Source organism: Arvicanthis niloticus, chromosome 5 (genome assembly GCF_011762505.2).
Source record: "Arvicanthis niloticus isolate mArvNil1 chromosome 5, mArvNil1.pat.X, whole genome shotgun sequence".
In the NCBI taxonomy this organism is placed as follows: domain Eukaryota; kingdom Metazoa; phylum Chordata; class Mammalia; order Rodentia; family Muridae; genus Arvicanthis; species Arvicanthis niloticus.
Window position 1 is genome coordinate 74,940,852 of NC_047662.1, and position 24,612 is coordinate 74,965,463.

Genomic DNA, 24,612 nt, shown 5'->3' on the forward strand with positions numbered 1-24,612 from the left:
GTCTGCAGTAGAGCTATATAGCAGTGAGATCAGATAAGAAAGAGAAGCCATTTCTGTTATGTTTACTGAAACTTTTAAAATGATTTTTTTCGTGTTCACATTTATTCCTGTGGACTCACAGATTTTTTTTATGTGTATTGGGAGTTAAATTGTGTGGGTATGCATGAGCACGTCTGACTGTGATATATAAAATGTCTACATATTAACAACTACTTATGTGTTACAGCGTATAAATAACATATCGCCAGGGAACACAATTCCTAGAAGCAGTCCCAAATTTAATCAGCATTCTTCTCAACCACTTGCCTATGATAGGTACGTAGCATCTGCTTCTTTTGTTGTCTGAGTTCTAGATCAAAGTCAAAACCAAGACAAATTATCTTAGAGCTGAATTAAAATAAAGTAATATATTTAAGTAATAATTAATACTTATTACTATCTTATATTAATGTCCAGAAACGTGAAAAGAAGAAAACAGTAAGTAAACATATTTCATAGAGGACAGTAATTTTCTCCATCTGCTTTGAATGATTTTGTGTATACCAGTCCATGCCGCCCCTTAAACCATGCACTGTGCTGTTGCATTATGGATGGTATATTGTGCTGTGCCTTTTGTCATGATCTGTCATTCTTTTTTTTTTTTTTTTGAAAACACTGTATTTATCAATATTTGTATAAACATATATACTTTTACACATATACATATATAAACAATAATTAAATAATAAGATGTATTTAAAAAGTATGGGGAGTTGGGAAAGTGGGAGGAAGGAGAGAAAGGGGAAAATTATGCAAATACAATGTTCATATATGAAATTCTCAAAAAGGAATCCAGTTTTTTAAAATGTTCAACAGATCAACTAGCATTTTACAATACAAAAATAAAATGACCTATAATTATGTTAAAGGACATTTTAACTCACTGCAAACTTTGAAGTTTAAAATGAGATCAATAAAAATCATTTTACCCAGCACAAAAACCACAGTAATGTTTTATAATTCAAAGTGTTTCTGAGAACAAGAAAATAGATTGTCAGGAGCGGGGAAGGGGATGGCACAGGAGCATAGGTGTTCAGGGGGAGTACAGATATCTTTCAAAACAGGGTATCAACTGGGTGAAGGTTCAGGGGTCAGGTCACTATGACTCTGCCTATGATTCACTTGTTTTTATCTAATTTGGTACTATCTGCCAAAGGCTGCCTATTTACAAGGTCTATGACTACTCAGGCCGGTAGATTTCAACAAAATCTGCCTGTTTACAATAGTTTATAGCCCTCTGTTTCAGTGTTTTTCCATAGAGACCCAAGCCTTTGTGTTAGCAGGCATGGAAGTCAAGCCTATTGTTGATTTTAGGCTTATGGCTGATTTTAGACCTTCAGTGTATAAGCAGGGCTGCCCTTGACATCTCCTCCCTTCTCCAAGTATAGAAGGGCTGTGGCGATTCTAATCTTGCCAAGGCGGGGATAGAGGCCTGACCTCCAGTAAATAAAGGGGACCTTGCAATGGCTCCAGTCCTCCTGTCGTTGTTCAGTGAGGCATGAGGTCCATACCCGTCCCGATGTCTTTTTCTTGGAGAGGGGATACTTTTGACATCAACCCCTATGCAGTCAGGTTTGTCCCTCAGGGAACCCAGGAACATATTTTTAACTTTTATTTATATGTTATTCTTTAGTATTCAAAACAAGTAGAAAATATGGCTATCTTTGAGTTACTAAATATTAAAGAAATCATTGAGACATACCAAAGTTAGAATTTAACTTGCCTTTTTAGTATTCAAGTAATAAACAGTGATTATTTGTTTGTGTGTATGTGTGTGTTCTGTGTATATGTGCATGGGCACACATTTCCAGTTTTGCTAGCTAAAAGTTAAGTTTGTGGTACATCAAAGTGTAAAAAACACAAAAGGTAAAAAGTATACTGTAGTAAATATATTTTAAAAATCCCTGCTTAGGGTTTCTTCCCCATCTTTGACCATTTATGGTCCTAGATAAAAAACACACACACAACCTTTACATTTTAATATACCTTAAGCAGCACAGTAGTTGAACAACTGCCTACTCTCCATGCTGTCAGAATCTACCTTCCTATCCATAAACCATAGTAAGTTATGACTTACTATGTTTCATCTGGGCTTCTCTTAGCTCCAATTGGCCAACTGACATGGTTATATTTTTAATGCTCAATTAACCCATGGCAACTCTCCTATCTCCTCTCTTGCACATTCTTCTACCCCATGGTGGCCTCTTTTTCACAAGCCCATGAAACCTCACCCCATCTATGTCTCCTTTGCCAGATATTGGCTGTCAGCATCACTAGTCAGAATTAACTTGGAATCAGGGTTCCAGGTCTTGGGGGGGGGGGGCTGCACTTACCATTACAATAGACAGTAAAAGACAAAACCTCAACAGTATACATTAAAGCTTCCCATGCGTTTGAAGCTCTTAAACTCAGTTTTGTCCTGTTTTGTATTGTATTTTAGTATAAATAAGCGTGTTCTCAACTATCCTGATATAAAATGACTTTTCCTTGAGCATCAAAAAAATGCTAAAGATATATTTCCACTCTAGTTTGATCTGATAAACCAGTGAGTTTATAGGGCTTACTTACAGGACCAGGAGGGACCCCAAACAACTGTCACTGGAGAATCTCATTTAGGCATAGATGATTTGATCCCCCTTCTTTTTTCCCTTTAAAAAGACATGTTTATTATTTTTACAATAGAGAATTCATGTGTTATTTTTATGGAAAAACAGAACAGTAAGAAAAGTTTTAAATGAAAATACAAACTTAGAAATCGGGTACCCTTTCAAGCACAGAAAAATGAAGAAGAAAATGTCTACCCACAAGGTCAATTCAATGCTTTTAAAGTAGAGATGCCAAACAATTACTTCTAAATAACAACTTTAGTAGTACATCCAAGCATTTAATAGTTTTCATACCTGATTTCTGATTTTGTTCCCCCTTATAATACTACTTTCTATTCTCTCCTCAATCCTGTGGGGATTGTCATCATTCCAGTTTTGTGACAGATATGTAATAGCTGCTCAGACTTCAACTTGTTGATGGTTGGTAGTGCTCCACCACACCTGGTGTTAGCTTATGATTTTTCTGAATGTGTCTCTCACTACAGACTGCCTGTGTAAAAACACAATATTGATTTTTGTTGGCTGATTCATCAATTTTATAAATCGAATGGCTTCTTTATGTTTAAGCAGGTGATTATAAGGTTACTGAAAAATATACACTTTTAAAATTCAAAGTTGGTACTACTTTTTCTGTACTAATATTTAAGAACAATTGTCAACAAAGTGTAGAAAGAAGCATACAAAACAAAATTATTTCAGAAGTCTCATTAGGATTTATTCTTGAAAGAATGATGCTACAAATGAGGTCTGGTACTGGAGTGAGAGTTCTTCTCCAGTATGTTCTAAGGGACAGGGTCTTCATTGCATCACCAGGGCCTCAAAGGCTATCACATCCTCTCCTGCTCTTCATTCTGAACTCAACTACAAACTGTGGCCTCTGCGAATCTTCCTTCCTTAAAGTTAGTTTGATGTATGAAGTTAACAGGGTGCTTTTCTTTTCTATGCTAATATACAGCTCTGCTTGCTTACAGAAAACCTTAACGCTTGGGATATTGACTGTTTATTTTCTGTCATACAAGAAGAGGATAGTCATGAGACCTTCACCTAAATATTCAGTCATTGACCCCAAACAGTTGTATGTAGTTTTGTACTAATTGCACATGGCCTTGAAGTCTTGAGGAGGGGCCAGCGTACATATCGATTGGGAAAGCTAATACTGCTAAGGGGCTCACCTTGTGCAGCTGAGGGGAAGCTAGGCACACTGGGTTACACTTTCCAGTGCAGCTACTTGGGGCTCACTCATGCTCCTGTGAGTAGCCCCTCACCCATGCTCTGTAAGAAAGCACAATAAATTTATTTTTTCCCCAGGGGGAGCTTTTGTAAAATTGAACTTTGTTTTATTGTTGGGTTGTTTATTGGACGAGGGTAGGCTTTGCCTAATTGCTGCCCCTCACCCCTAAAAAAAATTCCCAACACCCTGTCTCAAAAAATAAAAAAGTAAATAATACAAATAGAAAAGAGTTGCAATCTAGAAGTAGACAAACTATTCAGAATGTGGTCTAACTATGTTATAGTAAAAATAGTGCTGCATTGTATTTGTATAAAGGATACTCATTTTTTTGTATCAGGAAATAGATCAGCCAATTTCAAAGAGTAACATATATAATATTTCTCATTTGAGCACTTTTGTCATCATAGATAACTGAACAGAATGAACTGATTCCACTTTTCACACTTCCCTTTGCCAATGCCAAGGAAACATCCTGTCCTGTATCTCTTGGCAGATGACAATGTTGTCAGCCTGCCCCTTTGAGCTTTTGTACATTTTGAACTCCTTGGTAAAGTTGTCTCTTCTTTTATTACAAGGTCATTCCATTCTTCATATGCAGATGAGGATTGTGACTCTTTGGCTCTCTGTGACCCTCTGCAGAAGATGAATTATGAAGTTGACAGCCTGCCCGAAAGCTGTTTTGACAGTGGCCTGTCTACTTTGAGAGATTCTAATGAGTGTGACTCCGAGGTGGACTACAAGCACCAGGGAGGATTTCAGAGTTTGCACAGAACAGAGGAGAGCCTTGGGGGAGATGCATCAGACACAGATGTAAGCCAGAAGCCATGATGCTCTGATTCTTTCCTTTGACTGAAATCTTCCATCATGTTTTATGGAACTCTACCTAACAGCACATAACCTGTGCTGTTAAGGTCACAAATAAGGAAGCTTATTCATTAGAATGGATTTCCCCCCTAGCACACAAGGGAAGAATCTCAAAGGTTTCCCTTGAAGAGGCGGTCTGCTCAGTAACCACACTGGCAGTAGACTCAGCAGCATAGTTTTGCTCTCCTTTGGTTTGTGATGTATATATGTGAAAGATTTGGTTTTAATGGTTGATGGTTTTTGACAGGTTCCTGATATAAGGGATGAAGAAGCATTTGATTCCGAAAGTGTGGCTTCTGTCTTACACTGGCAGCCCCAGGGGTCTGCTGGTGAGGGCAGCAATGTTATTTCTTCCAGAAAGCCCATCTCAGCTCTTTCACCTCAAGTAGGTAGCTTCCGATAATCTTTTGTTTATGGCATGGTACTCAAGAGGACAAATAGCCCTGTCATCACCCATGCGGCTATTTCCTTCTAGATAGACATGGTGGATGACACCTCCAAGCCCACCTCTCAGAAGGCTTACAAGATTGTGCTAGCTGGCGATGCTGCAGTGGGAAAGTCCAGCTTCCTCATGCGACTCTGCAAGAACGAGTTTCAGGGGAACACAAGTGCAACCCTAGGTATGGCTCTTCCTTCCACTGATAACATTAGAATTGCTATCTCTAGCTTGATTTCTCTTCTTTTAGGATTATATACACAGATTCTCGAATTAAAATTCCTGTGTATGAATTCATGTATAAACAGACTGTGTGTGTTTGTATGTGTGCATAGAATAATCTTTTATTTTGATTAAAATCTAAAGTGAAAAAAAAAAAAAAAACCCTGACAGATGATGGGAATCTCCATGGACAGTTCATTAAAACAAAACCCTGCTTAGTTGTAGTAGATTCTTTTATTGGGCATTATTTCTCCAGCCTTTTGTGGAGAGCATGCCTGGTATCGTCGAAATGCTGAAGGTACACAGTAAAGAAAGTTGAAAAAAATCTTTATATTTAAATTGGCCAAAATGAATTTGAAAAATGAGATGCAGAAAGAAGTGCATATTTCCATAGGTAGCTAGGGAAAACTTTTGGATGCTTTGATTTCATGCTAAGAACTTTGTAAGGAGCACGACAAATTGGAGTTTAAGGTCACAACTGAATTTGTATTTGTGTTCTGTTCTACATGCCCACAAGAAAATGAGTTGAAGTAGTAGAATTTTTCTCTTCATTGTTTCTTTTCTTTATTTCTTTTTCATTCCTTTTTTCTTTTTTGAGTCCTTTATAAACACTTTTTAATTAAATTTTGTGCACAATCTATTTTGATCATGTTGGCTCCCTCACTTATCTCCCAGATACTTCCATATCTCCACCCACCGAACTTCATGTTCTCTCTCTTTCAAAAACAGAATCCACTTTAAAAATAAAAAAGGAAGAAAAAAGAACAGCAAAACAAAGAAGAAACAAGACACAAAAAAATATAACAAACCAAACCAAAAAGTTCTCCCATCCAAACCATGGAGTTTAATTGTGTTAGTTTGCTATGCCTGAGCATGGAGCCTGCCCTAGTGTGTGGTTAATATACCCAGTGACATGCCATTGTAGAAAAAGGATTTTCCTTTTGACACAAGGTATCAATTGCAAATATCTTCTTTGTTAGGGATAGGACCCCATGTCCAATTTTCCTCAGTCCTGGAACCCCATCTGACTTGAAACTGTGCATGCTAACATAATCTCTGTCAGTTCATATGTTCATCAGTTCTGTTGTCTCTGGAAGACAAAACTCCTTAGAGTCATCCATCTAATCTGGCTCAATTTTTTTTGCCACCTCTTTTACATAGATTACTGAGCCTTGATCTATTTATGGACTGAGTGTTCCAAAATCTTTCACTTGCTGTACCTTGTCCACTTGTAAGTCTCTGTGTTAATTCCCATCGACTCTAAGAAGAATCTTCTCTGGTGTGGTTAGCATAAACACTTATCTGTTAGTGTAGCAATATGTCATCAAGAGTAATTTTATTGCCTTTTTATAGCATATTGAAAGCATAAGAGCTAATAGGCACATATAAGGGAAGATGTGGGATATATTTGGGGGGCCTGGGTTACCTTGCTCAGGATGCTCTTATTCTAGCTCTAGCTACTTGCCTTTGAAAGTAATATTTCATTATATAAATGTATGTCATGTTTATTATCTATTTCTTGGATGGTAGACATCTGGCCTGTTTCCAATTTCTATTATAATTTCTGCTATTATGATTAGAGTAGCAAAGAACAGGGATGAACAACTATCTCTGTAGGTAGGACATAGCGTGTTTTCGTTTTGTGCCTCATAATGTTATAGCTGTATCTTGAGGTAGATCTAGTCCCAGCTTTCTGAGGAACTACTACACTGATTTCCATAGTGGCTGTACAAGTTTGGACTGCTACCAGCAATGAATAAGTGTCTCCTTTCCCTGTTTTCTCACCAATATTAGCTCTGTTATTTATTGTATTTGTCTTGATCATTCTGACTAGGAAAGATGAAATCTCAAAGTAGTTCTTTTTTTACTATTTCTAGATGACCAAGGATATTGGACATGTCTTTTAAAGGCTTCTCAGCCATTTGTGTTTCATCTTTTGAGAACTATCCACTTCATTCTGTATTCTGTATTTTAATTGAATTGATTTCTTGATGTTCAGTTTTTTTCTAGTTCTTTAAATATTCTAGATGTTAATCGTTTATCAGATATATAATAGGTAAGAATTTTTTTTAACCAATGTGTGGGTTAAAATGATAGTGTTCTTATAGTAGAAAAGTTTTTGTGAGGTCCTATTTATTAATTGTTGGTTAATGACTGTTTTATTGATGTATTCTTTGGAAAGCCCTTTCCTGTTCCTTTTCCTGAAAGTTCCTTTTGTACTGGGTGATAGTTTGAATCTATTAGCAGTCTTCTACATTAGTGACTTTCAACTTTCTTAATGCTGCAACCTTTTAACACAGTTGACCATGTTGTCATGACTACAACCATAAATTTATTTTTTTTACCTCATAAATTTAATTTTGCTATTATGAATTGTAATGTAAATATCTGGTATGCAGGATATTTGATGTATGATCATGTGAAAGGGTCATTGGGCTCTCAATGGAGTCATGGCCAATAGGTTGAGAAAAAATATGTATATATGTATCTACAAATCAAATAATAATCAGTAAACATTTTAAAACTTAAAAAGGAAAAATAAAATAAAAATTTGTATTTTACCAAACTGGAAAAGCATAAAAGAAATGGATGAATATTTTTATTTATATAATCTACCATAGTTAAATAAAGATGAAATAAACAATTTGACAAGGCCTATAGCCCCTAGTGAAATAGTAGCAATTTTAATCTCCCAAGCACAAATAATGCAGGGTCATGAAGATTAAGCAAAGAATTTTACCAGATCTTTAAAGAATTAACACAAATACTGTTCAAATTATTGTGCAAAATAGCAACTGAAGAAGCATTTTTTAATTCTTGCCACTATTGTTCTGGTACCAAAGCTACACAAGGAACTAATAAAAAATGAAAATTTTAGTATTCTTGTTTCCAAATTTATAAAATAATCAGTAGAAGGGGTTTGAAACACATTATTGTTTGTTTTTCTTCATCTGAAGAGTTATTTAGACAATGAGAAATGAAACAAATTGACATCATCACATTGGGCACATTTGTTAATTTATAATTCTCTGATAAACTCTGAGATAACAAAACTGAAAATCTACCTTATTTTAATTCATAAAAAAACTAAAATATTGCTCTGGTTGCTAGAGACCTGACATACATATGTATGTGTGTGATACATAGCTCTCTGCATACATATGTATATAAATATACATGTTTCTATGTATGTAATGGTCACATGTGAGCATCCATGTACATATAAATACAATGTTGTATGCATGCATATACTTAAAAATATATAAATAGAACACATGTAACATATATGCATGTGCATACAGATACATTCAGTTTTGCATGCACACATATGGATCTGATTTTAATCATCTTGGAAAAAATAAATGAGTATTCTCTATTCCATAGAGCCAGCTCTTCCTTGAATCAGCCTGGCTTTAGATAGCACATCTATATGTATACGTGTAATCTAACTTATTTGAACTTCAGTCTTTGAAAGCCAAGTGTATTATTTTCTACTTTGGCTTTGGCTTTAGTTTTCCTATCATCTAAGTCACAAACTTAAAGAGTTACCTGTATTTGTGTTTCAGGAGTTGATTTCCAAATGAAAACTCTGATTGTAGATGGTGAACAAACAGTTCTTCAGCTTTGGGATACAGCTGGGCAAGAAAGGCAAGTGCTTTTCATAATGTTTTGGATTAAAGAATACAAAGGCAAGCCTCAGGGTTGGCTATACTATTATTATTCACAATATATTGCTGTGCATTAAGATATTGTATTTATAATTATAAGGCATATAAGTAATAATAAAGCTCCTCATTTCAATATCTACTCCCATATGTATGTATCATTTGTCTGAAAAGAGGTTGTTTGAACTTCCACTGAGATGATGATTGGTTTGGACATCACACTTCACTGTGGAGAGGAGTCAGCATTTCTGAATGCAGTGTCATGTTGAGGTGTACCTATTTTTGAAGCAACAAATGATAGCGGAGGAGACTGTTAAATATCCTTGATTGAAGGGTAATAACACCAGATAAGTGACAGACACACTCTGGTGATTCCATAGCTTAAAATTTTTGCCCATAAGTATGAAGCACAAGTTTTAATTCTATCTTATTCTCTGTGGGTCAAAATTTATTCAAGTATGCAGTGAGTATTTGAGATTCCTGTGTCTCTACCATACTCTGTGTATTTTGCTAAGATTCAGTGATGAATTTGGGAAGCCTATTCCTGCTCTTGGTCACTACAGATTTCACTGCACTGCTTTTCCCTCTTTTAGCCTTTTGGAGATAGGCTACAGGCATGGTTCAACTTATATCCAGGTTCCTCTCTATCGGCCCTTTAATAAATTATGTCCTTTCATGTAAAAAACAAAACAGTCGCAAAACCCACTCAAGCCCTTTCAGTTTATTATTAGCATCTAGAAGTTCGACCATTTGTATTTTGGGGTATGTGTATAAACACATGTACACATGTGCATGTGAAGGTCATTGCTCAATATTAGATTTCTTTTTCAGCCACTCACTGCCTCATTTTGAAGCAGCTTTGGTTCTCCACCTGTCTGGTATCTGGTTTCTAGGTTGAATTTTGTTTTCAGTGTGCTCTTGGAATTGTTGTGGCTAAAGATAGGGGTTGGGAGACATTCTTAGGATTATCTGGTGGAGAAATAGCTTCTTCAGTGCTCTTAATGAAGTTCATGAGTAATGTTTATTACTAAGGCTTTATTTGTTGGAATTGGTTATAGAAACTAAAGACTAAAAGGCATAGTAGAGAAGAAGTGCACAGGAATGACAAGATGGCAGGATGGCATTGAGATTCTGTTTTGTCTTTTCCAGATTTAGAAGTATCGCCAAGTCTTACTTCCGGAAAGCAGATGGTGTCTTACTGCTGTACGATGTGACTTGTGAAAAAAGCTTTCTTAACGTACGAGAATGGGTGGATATGGTTGAGGTAAGAAGTATAACAAAGAAAGAGAAAACTCTGCAAAGGAGTCATGAACTGTCAAGAAATCCAGCTTTGTGCTGGGTGACTAGGAGCCAGTGATCTCTGCAACCTTATCGCTTCCCAGGGACTTTTCTAAAGTTGAAGATACTCCTTCAAGTAGCTTCTGAACACAACTTCTGGGTTCTTTGCTAATAAAATATAGAAACCTTGTGTAATGAAGTGGAAACACCGGTAGCTAAGAAAGCAAACATGATAGTAATTTAGTTGGATGTACATATGATAGGAATTTTATAAACAGCTGAGAGACCACTGGAATGTTAGAAAGCTGAGATCAAAAGCTGACCTTATTTTTGTTTTGATATGGGATTTTTAGACATCACAGATACGTTAGAAATATGAATTGATATTGGGGGACTTCAGTGTCAAGATGGCTGTGTCTCCACTTAGGACCTTCCATATGATATAGTTTCATAGTAAGAATTTTTTAAAATAAGAAGTATACCAATAAGTGTTACTAATGAGCATAAAAACAACAGGGTACTTTCTTGAAAATATAAACGAGTGGTAAATACAACTTCCCAAGTAAAGAAATCACTTGTATTTTAAACATATTAAGTCAGAGTCACGCCTGGAGGCAAGTGTTGTATGATCTCAAGTGTGCCTGTGGATTAATATTCTCTTCCTGAATACAGAATTAATGGAAAAGATATTGTATGATTGGAATAATTCTTAGATGGTGAAACATAAATATGTCCTTTCTTCTACCAGAGTACCTATCTTCAAAGTCACTATAAATTCTGTAATATTTTACTTGATAAAATTACCCATATATTACATTATTTCTATAACATCTGAAAAAATGAGACAAAAAGAAACAAATTTTACATATTATGAGAACCCTGAGGCATCGAAAATATATGGCACTGGCTTGTGTTCATCATACTAGTATGTAAAGATAAAAAGGAGCTCACACTTAACATTGACAAGAGTGAGCTACAAATGAATAGTACTTGCCTGGATGAAACTAAAGAAAGCCTAAGGAATGAGCAAGAGGGCATCCTGCTATTGAGAAGAACACAGTGGGCTACAGCACTGAGTACTCTGAACAATATTTTATCATTAATATTTGGGACTTAGTCTCTGTTTTCCGACCTTGTATATGCTGAAGGACATGTTCAGAAAATCGCTATGGCAGAAAAGGCAAGGCAGCCAAAGAGGAAAACGTCCTTCCATTATGTGAGGCACTGCATGTGTGTATTGTAAGTGAGCTTTTCAGCCCTCCATAGCCCTTTTCCTGGGGTCCGCAAAGGAAGAAAAGTAGATGAGATCCTATAATTTTTACAAGAGAGAAGGTAGGTGTCACATTGCATTTGGATCTCACTGCAGAAAAAGAATGGCAAGAAATAGCTTGTTCCAAGATGAGGCATTGGAATTACATGAGTCCCTATTAATTAGTTAAAAAGAGTGGTGCCATTGCTAGTGGCAGACATGGTGAAGACAGCTGGCTAAAGTAAAAGTGTAGTAAGGAAGTGGCAGGACAAAAAGGGACAGGGATTGTGGGAGAGTAAATAGGGTGGAGTCCAGGCATGTGAAGAGGCAGCAGGACCAAGGAGCCTTCACGGAGAAAGCAGTGTTTAAGTCAGTACTTGAAGGGGTGCTACATTCTGTTTATAAGACGTTAGACATTCATTTAGACACTCAGCTCCTTGCCTAGTGTGACTAATTATTGGTTTGTAATCATTGTGAATTCCGAGGAGATCACCAAAAAACATAGTTCATAAGCATCTGAACATGTTGAACAAGTATGGAGGAGGGCCATGTACACATGTGCTGCCCTTTGCATTAAATATATTTATATGTGTGAAGTCAAAGATCCAAAGTCAAATACAGTCTTCTGTTTGGCCTATTGTCTTGACCCTGTATGAGGAACATACCCAATTGAGTGACCATGCCATTTAAGTACTTCAGTTTAATTCCAGTGTGTTTGTGGGTGGTAGGACTGCTGCTTATCCTGACTATGAACCTGAAGCTTGTGTTTCTGTTCTGTCATGTGTATCCATCTTTAATTATATTGTAGCACGACAAGATAAAATATGGCCTATGAGGTCTTCACCTCCAGAAGTGGGCCTCTGGCTCCTCTGAGGGTTCTGTTATCTTGTGGAAGTCTGCACATACTGAGTGGTTTTGGAATCTATGACTTAAGAGGATTGATATCTAAGAGTATTTCTCTTTGTAAATTAGACAAGTATGTGTGGAACTTTGAACCCAGTTTTATTTTAGGATACATGAAGAATTATCTACAATTTGCACATGGGATAAAGCCATTGATGTAGAATGACCATTGTTTTAAGGAGAGACTGTCTCCCAATATTCTGTGGACATTCCACCTGAACAGAATTCTGTGGTCATGCCATTGAGTTATAGAGTGATTATAGTACACTGTACACTGTGTATTGTACAACAAACTGTTCTTGTACACTTTACTTTTTTTTATTATCCAGGAATGGAATATTTCCTAAGTGTGGCAGTATAATCACTTTGGACCCAAACCTTCAGCTTTACATATTCTTATTTCACCTCTTTGAATTTCATAATTTATAGTTGTGAATGAGGAAGAAGGGTGATTGTGCTTCAAAGCATGCTGGGTTTTAAGAACATTAGCTTAAATTTAAGCAATTTAATTTTTAAATGAGCACTAAGACACATACAATGAAAATAGCTATCAATTTCGTTCTACAACTGTAAATGATTATGAATAGTAAAGGCAACTGGACAACGGCAGCTACTGGTACCATTGTCACAGCACCATACCATAGTTGGTTCAGTGTTTGATGTATTTCCACTTATTTTCCTTGCTGGCAGGATGGAACCCACAAAACTATTCCAGTCATGTTAGTAGGAAACAAGGCTGATCTTCGTGATGTTGCTACTGCAGAGAAACAAAAGTGTATTTCAGCATATCTTGGAGAAAAACTGGCCATGGTAAGAATCAGGAATTGTCCCAAATGAGGCAATGTTACGGTAGCTCATTGTTCTCAGAACCAGGGGCAAACTCTTAAGCCTTTGACAAATCAATATTCTGTCTGCTAGGGCATTTCACCTTCTTACCAACAGATTTCCCTAATTCTGATTAACTGTAATTAGGCACTCACAGGAAGGACAATTGACCCACCCTATTACTGTTTTCCAAGTGTTTGAAATTTATCAAGATCAGGAAAAATGTTTCCCACTTTTTTATTTTTGATAGATGCTGCTGGCTGTGGGACTCTTTCCCTAGTCTAGGAATCCCATAGAAAAGAAAATTTTTTTTAGTGGATGTGACTGGCTATGAAGAGTTGTCGTGCCAGTGATAGAAGTGTAGCAGTATCTTGGCCGATGGAAAGGAATGTGAAGGCTTGGTTCTTTTCTTAAAGAATTGTACTTGGTAGGAATTAACTAAAATTGTTTGCAGCTCTGGATTTGTCCAGAGAATGAGGTACATTTGTACTTTGAATGCTAATGTGTGCATTGTTAGCCTGTTATTGCTATCATTGTTGAAAGACGATTTGTGTTCTTGACTGTTCTGACTCATAGTAGAAAGCCATGCAATAGAACCAAACAAGATTGCCTGATGGAAATGTGATTTGATGATGCTAGTCACTTCTGTCATCAAACCCAAGAGCTCATAGGGGCAAATAATTATGAGAAGGTAAAGAAGTGTGTATTAGGTAATAAGAAATGAAAGCTAAATGTGACAAACATAAAAACTAGACACAGAAGATAAATACTATGGGAAACACTTCATTACACACACACACACACACACACACACACACACACACACACACACACAGAGCTGAATAAATCAAAGGCCATACTACTCCACTACTCTGAATTGCATTATATTGGGGTCTTCCTTCACTGAGTGAATGTGTGTATGTGGTTGTGTGTGTGTGTGTGTGTGTGTCTGTGTCTGTGTGTTTGTGTGTGTGTATGTAGCTCACAGTGTTAGACATAGTCCTCACCCCAGTGTATTATACTTTGATGGAGGCAGTCTTTACTTGATGTAGCTCACCGTGCTGCATCGTTCCTCTCCTGTGTTGTATACCAAATTGGAAACAGTCCTTATGCCTGTATAGTTCATTGTTTTGGACATAACCTTTGCCCCTGTGTACTTCATTGTGCTGGACAGTCTTCAACCCTATGTTTTACCCTTAGTTGGAGATGATGTCGAGTCATTCACTGTGTTACACATAGTCCTCACATTGTGTAGGTGGCTGTTTTAGGAACAGTTCATACCTGTGTACTTCATTGAGTTTAGACAGTTATCCTCTCCTCTCCTCTCCAGTTTCTCATGTTTGAGAAATTACTTTTTCTCTATGTAGTTCATTGTGTTGGAGAAGTTCTTTATCCTGTGTCATTCGCAGTTTTGGACACAGCTCTTACTCCCATGTAGTTCACTATATTAGAGAGGTTTCTCATCCTGTATATTCTACTTGTTGGAAACAGTCCTCACCTATGAGAAAATCTTCTGCCTCTATTTTTTACTCTCAGAAACAATCTTTTTATCTACAAAATTTATTCGTTTTGTTCCTTAATATGATCTTACTTCTTTAGTTCCTACAACTGAGGTTTTCCACCTAACCTCTTTCAGGCCTAGGATCTGTGCTTGGCGTTTGCTAGCTCCAGTTTGTGTTTTCAACTTGTTCCCTCATGCATCCTGTGACTGAATCCTGTCATCCTCCAGATTTAATTTACTTCTTCCTGTCATCCCTGTCATCCTTAACCATCACCAGTGTTGTTTCTACTACAAGTGCATTTGTGAATTGTATAGCTTTTCCTGTCAGTTTGCTTGTATAAACCTGGTAGAATCTTTTTTTATTGCCAACTTTTCTAAGTGCTACAGAGTAGTTACCAAATCTTTCCCTTGAATTTTGTGTTAATATTGACTCTTCATCCAAGGCTATAGTATCCCTTATTGTCCTTTACTAAAAGAATTTGTCTTCATCTTGGTTTATAATAGCATACACAAATAACTGTTGGAATTGCTGCAAGTACAAAACCCTGTGAGGTTTTATGGCAGGAAGACCTGATAGATACTTTTTAGAATTAGGAGCAACTTAGCAATTACTAAAGAAAAGCACTTGAATATTATCTCAGTACCCTCTCAGAAGCAAAGGGGATGGGGCATGGGATGAAAAACTCAAGGAGGGAGGACTGGGAAGGGGAGCAACATTTGGAATGTAAATAAATACAATAACTGAACAAAAAAGACAGTCATTTAAAGGTTATAAGCAATGGAGTAACATAAGCAACTATACGTGGGCAACCACCGGGAGTTGTCTATGGATGGCAACATTTCACTGCAGCAACATAGGAGCTCTGCTGGGAGAGGCTTAGAGTGTGAAGGATGAAGCCTTAGCCACTGGAGCAAGCAAATGCATCCTCCCCCTCAGTCCCTGCACTGAGACCAGATATCGCTATGTAGTCACTGCAATCCTAGTAGTTACAATGGATCTAATACCGAAACACTCTTTTGATATTTAATTCCCAAATTAAATATACGTTAATCTGTTATTTTTATCTGTCTCAAATTATTTAAACAGAATATTGCTTTATTATTATAAATAAATACCCTCAAAATGACATTTTGTTTTTTTTTTTTTAAATGTAAAATAGAAATCCCCTGATTAGGAAGTATTCCTAGAATTATTCTGTGTAGACTTTTTGTCTGCCTTTTGCTTTTGTCTGTCTGTTTGTGACAGGGTCTTATTGAATGTCTGCTTCCATCTTTCTAGTACTGGTACTTTAGGCACGTTCTACTACATGTGGACAGAGTGATTTTTTGTTGTTTATAAGTCTTGAAACTCTGGAGCTTACTTTTCTTTGCTGTTACCCTTAGCATTCTTCACACACACACACACACACACACACACACACACACACACGCACTTACTGCCATTTTTCAAAACAAGCATTTTTTTCGGTGTAACACTGACAGTCTCATAACTTGATCTGTAGACCAGGCTGGCCTTCAGAGATCAGGCTGTCTTTACCTCTCATGTGGCGGGACTAAAGGTGTATGTCTCCGTGCTTGGGTTAAAAAACGTTTTTAATGTAATAACAAATTTGAGAAAATTTTATCCAAGCCTTCACTGGATTGTGTGTGCTTCTTTTCTACAGACCTATGGGGCATTATTCTGTGAAACAAGTGCCAAAGATGGCTCCAACGTGGTGGAAGCTGTTCTCCATCTTGCTAGGTAATGTTTGCTTGTGTTTAGAAATCTCAGTGCAAATCACTATTTTCACTTACTTAATGGATATGTCAAACTGCTGCCGAACATAGTTCTGTCAGTCATGGTAAGGAAAACAGTACATGTGTCTATTATAAAATCTAATAATTTTGCTTGTTCATAGTGAACATTGTGTAAATATTTTCCTACCACAGAAATGAGATGCAGTGCAATATTTTTAAACTTTTCTCAAAGTATCACCAAGAAGGGTAATAATTGACTAATAGAATCATCTCCTGAAACCAAAATATAAATACAACAGTAATAATAATAGTTATTAATCTAACTATATATTAGGACATTTTGCTGATCAAATAGAGTATAGAAAACCCAAACCTCAAATTGCATATTATACCAGTTAGAATCACTCTCTGAATTGCTCACCATGTAATTATTAGAAGAAAGCAGTGTTGTGGAGAATATGTAACATTTTAGCATGTGGATTAGAGAAAAATTCATCATTAGAAGACTTGTATAAAAAATGTGCATGTCAGTTCTTCAAGTGTTCCTAGATGTGACAGTACTATCTCCCTGATTTATTAATTTTGTTTGGTGTGTGTCCTGGTTAGGTTTTTGTCAACTTAACATAAGTTGTTGTTATATGAGAAGACAGAACCTTAACTGAGACAAGACTCCCACTAGATTGATCTGTGGGCAAACCTCTGGGAAATTTTCTTTATTAATAATTGATTTGGTACCAATATGTGTGCTACCACCTCTGGGCATTAGGCCCTGTGTTATATAAGAAAGCAGACTGAGCAAGCCATGAAAAGACAGCCAATAAGCTGCTTTCCCCCATTGCATCTGCTTTAGCTTTTCTGTCTCCAGCTTTTGTTCTGAATCCCATGATAGATGGTGGTGTGGAACTATAAGATAAAATAAATTCTTTTCTCCAAACATTCCATTTGGTAATTGTGTCATAGCAATTGAAACCCTAACTAAGAGAAATTTGTACCAAAGACTGAACTATTGCTGGTACAGACCTGACCATATTATTTTGTGGAGGACTATGAAAAAGAATGGAAAAGCTTTTGATCTTCAAAACTTAACACTTTTCTGTAAGAGCTTGGAAGGCAAAGTGGAAGGTAATTCAGATGATAGGATCTTGACTGTGAAGTTTCAGAGGGAAGTTTCAGAGTTCTTCCAAGACTCTAACATGCCTGTTCATATGATATTTTGAATGGAGAACATATAATTCTGGTCAGCTGGCACTGTCATTAACAAGAGACCAGAAGCACTAAAATGAAACTTTTGCCTTTTGGGGCCTTTCAACATTGTTAGCTTGAGCTGATAAGTTAGTGATGACAAATAAAAGACTAGTATTACGGTGAAATCTTCTGGGTTTGCACATAGACTCTCTGGTATGTTGCCAGGGGAGGCTGTATCTCATGCTGACAACCACATGGGATTATGTCTCTGAGGTGCTACTTTTTCTTAAGGCATGAAAGGGTCACGGAGAGCAGTTGAGGCTTGGTGTGATGAGAAGCCAAGTGAGGCTATTGGTGAAGGTGCTCCCTCAGATGCAGTAGAAACCCTGAGACTATTGGGGTCCTGGACAGAAGTTGAGGTTCAGTATCATGTAGCAGTGTCAGAGTCCCCACAGAAAGCCAAGGAGAGTCTGTTGCTGAAAATGCAGCCCAGTTGCTGCAGACCCAGCACTTTAGAGATGCCAGTACCATTGGAGTGACCATCAAAGGCAGAAGCAGCTTCAGCACAGAGTTGGCCTCAGACTATGAACCATCCTGTGAATCTGCACTCCACCACACAGGATTCTACAGTTGGAGACTTTCGAATTTTAGAGAGACTGGACATTTTTTGAGAAACTTTGAATTTTGAAATATGTGCTAAAGAGACTTAATTTAAAAAATGCTTGAATTTAAAAACTTTAGAATTTTAAAGGTTGTAATGTTTCATGTTGTTATGCTAATATTGAGATTTGGGGGATAAATAAGAAAAGTTATGAGTTAACAGTAGTGTGGTTGTGTTTTAAGTTGACAAAGAGGTCTTGGACAGTCTCCCTAGGCTTTGCTTTTTTTTTTTTTTTTTTTGTCAACTTGACAAAAAACTCTGGGAAGAGAACAACACAACCAGGAAAAAGCCTCCATAGATTGCCTGGTAAGCAAGCATGTTGAGCATTGTCTTGATTAGTGACTGAAGTGGGGGGGGGGGCACAGCCCACTCTGTGGTGCTAATCCTGGACAAGTAGTCTGGGGTGGATAAGAAAGCAAGTTGAAACATGGGAAGCAAGACAGTGAGCAGTGTTTCTCCATGGCTCCTGCTTCCTTCATGGCCTTCAGTTTCCTCCTATGGCTTCCTTAAATGATAGACTATATTGTGGAATTATAAGCTAAAATAAACCCTTTACTTTTCAAGTTACTCTTGGTCATGATGTTTTATAACAGCAATAGAAACTCTAACTAAGACAATCTGCCACTAATGGAAACATGATTTTTTTCTGTAATAAAGGAATTATTATATCTACCAAATCCAAAAAAAACCCTCACAAAATCTAAATAAAAACATTAATATCTAATTACAGACAAACAAATACATAGTTTTCTGCATGCAGTTCTTTTTCTGATTATTTTTAATTTGTGTAAGAGTCATTAGTGTGAAAACTGACCTTCTGGTTTTTCTTGCTATGTTTTAATTAGTGACTGGGGTTTATAGCACTAAGTAAGTCACACTCCTATCTACAGAATGTTTGGAGTTTGGTCTTGAAATAGATGAGATACCCTGTCTTGAAATAATTAAGAAACAAGCCTCAGGTCTTCAAGAGGTCCAAGGAACATCTGTTTGTAGCAATGAACAGAAGGTGTCCTGGGCTCAGACTTGGTATAATTGAATAATTTTGACTCCCACCTCAGCCAATGAAAATATCTGCTTAAAGCAAAGCCTCATGACATTACATATAACCTAGAATAGGCAGCAACTGGGATATTTAAGCACAGTCTTCCGAACATGTGGATTTTTGTTTTGTTTTGGTCAGAGCTAATGTTACATGTGGCAGAAAGTAGCCATTTCCATACTTTTATCTATTAAGCCAAAATGATGACTGTGTGCTTTGAGAACATTGGGAGCAGCAACTCTTTTGTCTAAACAAGTTACATTTAGTGAAGGGGAAATTTCAACAAAATACAATATTTGCATTTAACTCATTCCAGGTAGTAGATTGTAACTTTTAAAAATGATAGTCTTTATATTGATGCCTGGGTGGGAAGACGCAGCTTCTGGAACACATACGGGTAGGAAAGAACCCACAGATCTTACAGAATTGCTGGGCCTAGGCTTAACAAGAATTGGCATTGTCCTTATACTTGTGGGTATTGTTATGATGATCAAAGCAACAAGATGCTGCCTACATACTAAAAGAGAATAGTAAAGTGAGACTCCAAAGCTCATTAAAAAAAAGTTTTATCTTCATCATCATCATGTGCCATGCACACATGCTTCTGTGTGTTTGTGTGTGTGTGCGTGTGTATGTATGTGATATGTTTGTGAGTGTGAGCATGCACATGTGTACATGTGTAGAGTTGGCTCTCTCCTTTCACTTTTAACTGGATTCTGAGGATCAAACTTAAGATCTAAGGCTCGTGTGAAAGGTGCTATGCTTCTGAACCACTCATTGTCTCTCAACATCTTTTCTTATATGGAGCACTGTGTAGTCCTCGAGTTCTGATGTTATCCACACATCTCTGCTTTACTATAGACATCTCTAATCTGTAAAATGAAAATGAGGACTGGATACGTGGCCTCAAAGTCCCTTCCAGAAGTCTACATGTTTCTGTAATAGCCTGCATTCTATTAAATAGTATAGTCACCAGTGCTCAGTTGTCTTAAGGGGCCGTAGTAAATCACATGGTTAAAGTCCTTAGTCATATCCAAACTAGAGGCTAAATTCATTTTTATTGTATAAAGATGGAAAAGCCATTGATGTTTGTCAGTGCCTATGTGAACTCCAGTGCAGTTTAGACACCAGATTTACTTACTTAAAACAACTGGTGTGCAAGGCTGGAAAATGGTTCATTGGTTAGGAACATTGCTGCTCTTTCAGAGGACCTGGCTTCAATTATTGGTATCCATATGGTATTTTACAACTCTCTGTAACTCTAGTTACAGGGAAGCTAATGTCCTTTTCTGGTCTTCACTGGCAACAGGCATAGGGTGTACAAACATACATGGGTAAGGCTCTTACATACAGAAATGTCTTTAAAGACAACTAGTGGGCCAAGACATTTTGATGGAAGGGTCATCTCAATCATGTGACAGTTAGGTCATAGCTGTTTTTGTAGGCTCTTAGGCTATTAAATCAGATGACTTCTTATGAGTCACTGGGGTTTTTCGTTGTTGTAAGTTTTATTGCATTATGATCTGGTTTGGACTTCTAGTTTTATTATCAGTGTGTCCTCAACATAGCATATGCCTGCCTCTTTGGTAGATTTAAGAATCTGGAGGCCAGCTTATCCTCAATAAGATATTAAGTTAATAAGACCAGCTTTGAATTTAACATTATATGTAATAATGTTAAGTATATAACTTGGAGCCATAATGCAGAGCTGCAGTTAAAGCCTAGTCACACAGTTTGATCTTTACTTGACTTTGATGCCAGAGAACTCTTGATTGATTGGTGTTTGTATGTCTGCTAAAACTATCCTTTATTCTCTTCACTCCTTGAATTGGGCTGAGTATTACAGTTTTCACCGTGGAGGCAAATGTTTGTGCTCAGATTTCCTCCATCTCCATTTACTCTGCACTCTTCAGTCACTGTACATGTGTTCCTTTGGTTGCCTGATTTTGCTTTTCCATTTTTTTTTCTCACAGTGCTGGATTGGACCTTGTGTGGGCTGCACATGATTTCCACAACTGAGCTATGCCCTAGCGCTAAAATAATCTTTATAACTAGAACTGCAATTTCTAGTTTGGCTCATAGTCTCCACCTTGCTCTTTATGTAAAGTATAAAGTCCAGGCTGCTCCCATGTGCCCAACGATCTTCATGGCCTTGCTTCACCTACCTCTCTACATATACATCTTGGTGTATATAGGTCTAGGCTATGAATAGCATATACAGAACATAAATATTCCTGTTACTTATCTAAGTTGTATAATGTATGTCCAAAAATTCTTTTTGTGGAACTAAAATAGGTGCTTGGGCTAGCAAAGTGTCTCAGGAAGTAAAAGTACTTGTTGCACAAGCTTGCCAACCCTAAATTGGGGTTTTCTAAGTAGCTTCCTTTTGTTGTGATCCTTTTCTCCCATTTCCCAGGGAAGTGAAGAAAAGGACAGAGGATGACGACAGCAGATCCATCACCAGTCTGGCTGGTTCTACTTCCAGAAAGTCACTGCAGATGAAGAACTGTTGCAATGGCTAAAGCCCAGCTGTCCTTAGTTCACAAAGTCCTTGCTTCCAGATTACTGATTGTGAGACAGTGGCTCTCAAAGACACTGTGCATCGTATGACACTGGCCTCCTAAGAATCACAGCCTGCCAAATTGTGCTGCTCCTCCCTGTTCTCAGCAACCTCAGGCTTGCTTTGCTTTATCTCAGAGAGACATTTGGGCTTTTTGGCCCTATAGATAACTAAGAGAAAAATGTGTTAGTGTTTTTAATATGATATAGTGAAATAAAATAACATTCTCAGATCAAAACTATCGAGAAACCACTTATAAAATTGCTTTAGAAGAAAACCTGTAGTTTGTAGTTAACCTATGACAGTGTTTACTTAAAATTTTGGACAAAAGAGTATAATACTTTATTTGTATTATGGAAATCAGTGCTTTAAAACAGAGAACTAGGAGACTGGCTCTATATTATATATTATAGCTTTAAACCATGGCTGGTATAAAGTAGCATGAATATTATCATTTGGCACCTCAGCTTTGCTCTTCCTTAGCCTGGTAATGTTGTACATGTCCAGGCCACATTAGATTTGTTGCCCTCTGTAAAACCCAGAAGTTGAACTCCAGGGCCTTTTGACTCTGGATTCTGTAGCATTTTAAGAAACAAGAAGGGTACAGTGGCCCACAGTCATGAGGAACCCTGTGAAGCCTACCTTTTGATCTGAGGAATTTGTTTTGCAAATTCCTGAAGAACAGAATTACTTGAGAAAATGGAAATATTTTTACGCTCCAGTGAAAATAAAAACTACTTTTCATGAAAAGAGAAAGTATGTTTGAAAAATGTATATAACAAAAAAAATAATTTCAAGAGGACTTGTGAAGTAAGTCTGAGGCTTAAATCATAAATGAAATTTTTAGTAAAGACATGTATAACATATACTACTGAAAGAACAATGCCACCAAAATGTATCTCACATAGTGACTGCCAGAGGCTGGGGGAAGAAAGGATTGGCACTAATGGCCAGGGTGCATGTGCCTTCTTAGAAGAATGGCCACAGTCTCATGGAATCAGCCTGGCAGTATTCCTGTTATAATTTTGAGTATGGTAAAAGCCACCAAATTCAGTATTTGAAAAGAATAAGTGTTAAGAATGTGAATTATGTGTCATGGAAAATATAATGGTAACTAAAATAACAATACTTTGCCGAATGAATATATTGTTGCTATTTCATACTGTCCTGTGGTTTAACATTTTATCTGTAGCATAATGCCAGTCCCTCAACCCCTAACTTTGAGCATTAACTTCCTTCTTGATGAACAATGCAAGATTGTTATTAGGCATAGCTTTGTAAAGTGCTGTATTTAAAAGAGGACCAGCCTTTAAAAAGTTGAGTCTTTCCTTTACATAACGTAGCTTGTAGCTTGTGACGTCTCATCACGAGTTTTGTTTTTCTCCTGGAACCTGAACCTGCAGTGCCTCCCTCCCATTCCTCCTGATGAAAATGTCTTCCAAGAGTCAGAGGCTTCAAAAAAAAAAAACAAAAAAAACAAAAACAAAAACAAAAAAACAAAAACAAACAAACAAAAAAACCCCATGTTTCCAGTAGCATGAACCAATTAGACCAATTAGATTATTCTTAGTAAGAGACAAACATCTTGGTGTATATAGGTCTAGGCTATGAATAGCATATACAGAACATAAATAATTCCTGTTACTTACCTAAGTTGTATAATGTATGTTCAAAAATTTTTTTGTGGAACTAAAACAGGTGCTTGGGCTAGCAAAGTGTCTCAGGAAGTAAAAGTACTTGTTGCACAAGCTTGCCAACCCTAAATTGGTACCTGAACCCACAGTGGAAGGGCAGATCTGACTCTTGAAAGTGGATCTCTGACCTTCGCATGTGTGTTCTAGTGTCCAAATGATATGTGCACACACATATACAGAGTAGTAGTTATATTTTTTAAATAATACTTCCTTTAAACAACCCCTGCCATGCTTTTGATTTTTATCATTAAACTTTAAATTTCTCCAGCTTCATTTTTGTTTTCTAAATGGGAACTGACTAGATACATTCATATAAAAAGCCACATACCTTATCCCTACAGAAATACTCTTGGGTTTTAACAAGAAAACTGAATCTTCAGTAAGTACACATGAATTGCTATTTTATGGTTAATGATTTCCAGCTTCAGTTGAAAGGTTATGTTTCTGATCAAAAAGAATACATTGATGGTGAGAAATGGGCAGAGAAGTTGACACAGAGCTTGGAGTGGTGGTCATTTTTGTAATATGGGTCACACAGAAGTTTGCCATTAGTTTCACCCACGGGAGTGGGTTTCCTAGACAAGGCTGAGTCTTAGAGTGATAGATTGCACTCACTGAACAGACGCTGTTAGCATGTATGTTACCTTGTTCTTTTTAGTTATTTCTCTCAAAGTCCTTTTATCTTCTCTGCTCTGTAACCAAGGGTATATTATTAATGCAGATGTTCTGCCTGGGGTTTTGCCTCTAGCTGAGAGGACAGAACAGCTGTGTTTACCAGGAAGTTGACTAGGTAATTTGACCAACAAGCCAACATACTCAGTGATCCAAATATAAAATATTCAAATTAAAGACTACTATCTCTGCTTAACAAACTTGTTTAAGGAAAAGCTAATTAAAACTATTTTTATCTGGTTTGT

General features: G+C 37.0%; 1 protein-coding gene across 1 annotated transcript in view; it reads left to right on the forward strand.

Moving 5' to 3' along the window:
• The window catches only part of Rasef (RAS and EF-hand domain containing), a 65,953-nt gene extending 43,885 nt beyond the window's left edge, over positions 1 to 22,068 (forward strand). Inside the window, exons 9-17 of the mRNA XM_034503693.2 lie at positions 227 to 315; positions 4,452 to 4,686; positions 4,988 to 5,125; positions 5,216 to 5,360; positions 8,965 to 9,046; positions 10,213 to 10,327; positions 13,184 to 13,303; positions 16,484 to 16,560; positions 21,858 to 22,068. Of these exons, the coding sequence (XP_034359584.1) occupies positions 227 to 315; positions 4,452 to 4,686; positions 4,988 to 5,125; positions 5,216 to 5,360; positions 8,965 to 9,046; positions 10,213 to 10,327; positions 13,184 to 13,303; positions 16,484 to 16,560; positions 21,858 to 21,963 (1,107 nt within the window). The 3' untranslated portion in view covers positions 21,964 to 22,068. The remainder of the gene's footprint in view (positions 1 to 226; positions 316 to 4,451; positions 4,687 to 4,987; positions 5,126 to 5,215; positions 5,361 to 8,964; positions 9,047 to 10,212; positions 10,328 to 13,183; positions 13,304 to 16,483; positions 16,561 to 21,857) is intronic.
• Positions 22,069 to 24,612: the final 2,544 nt, after the last annotated feature.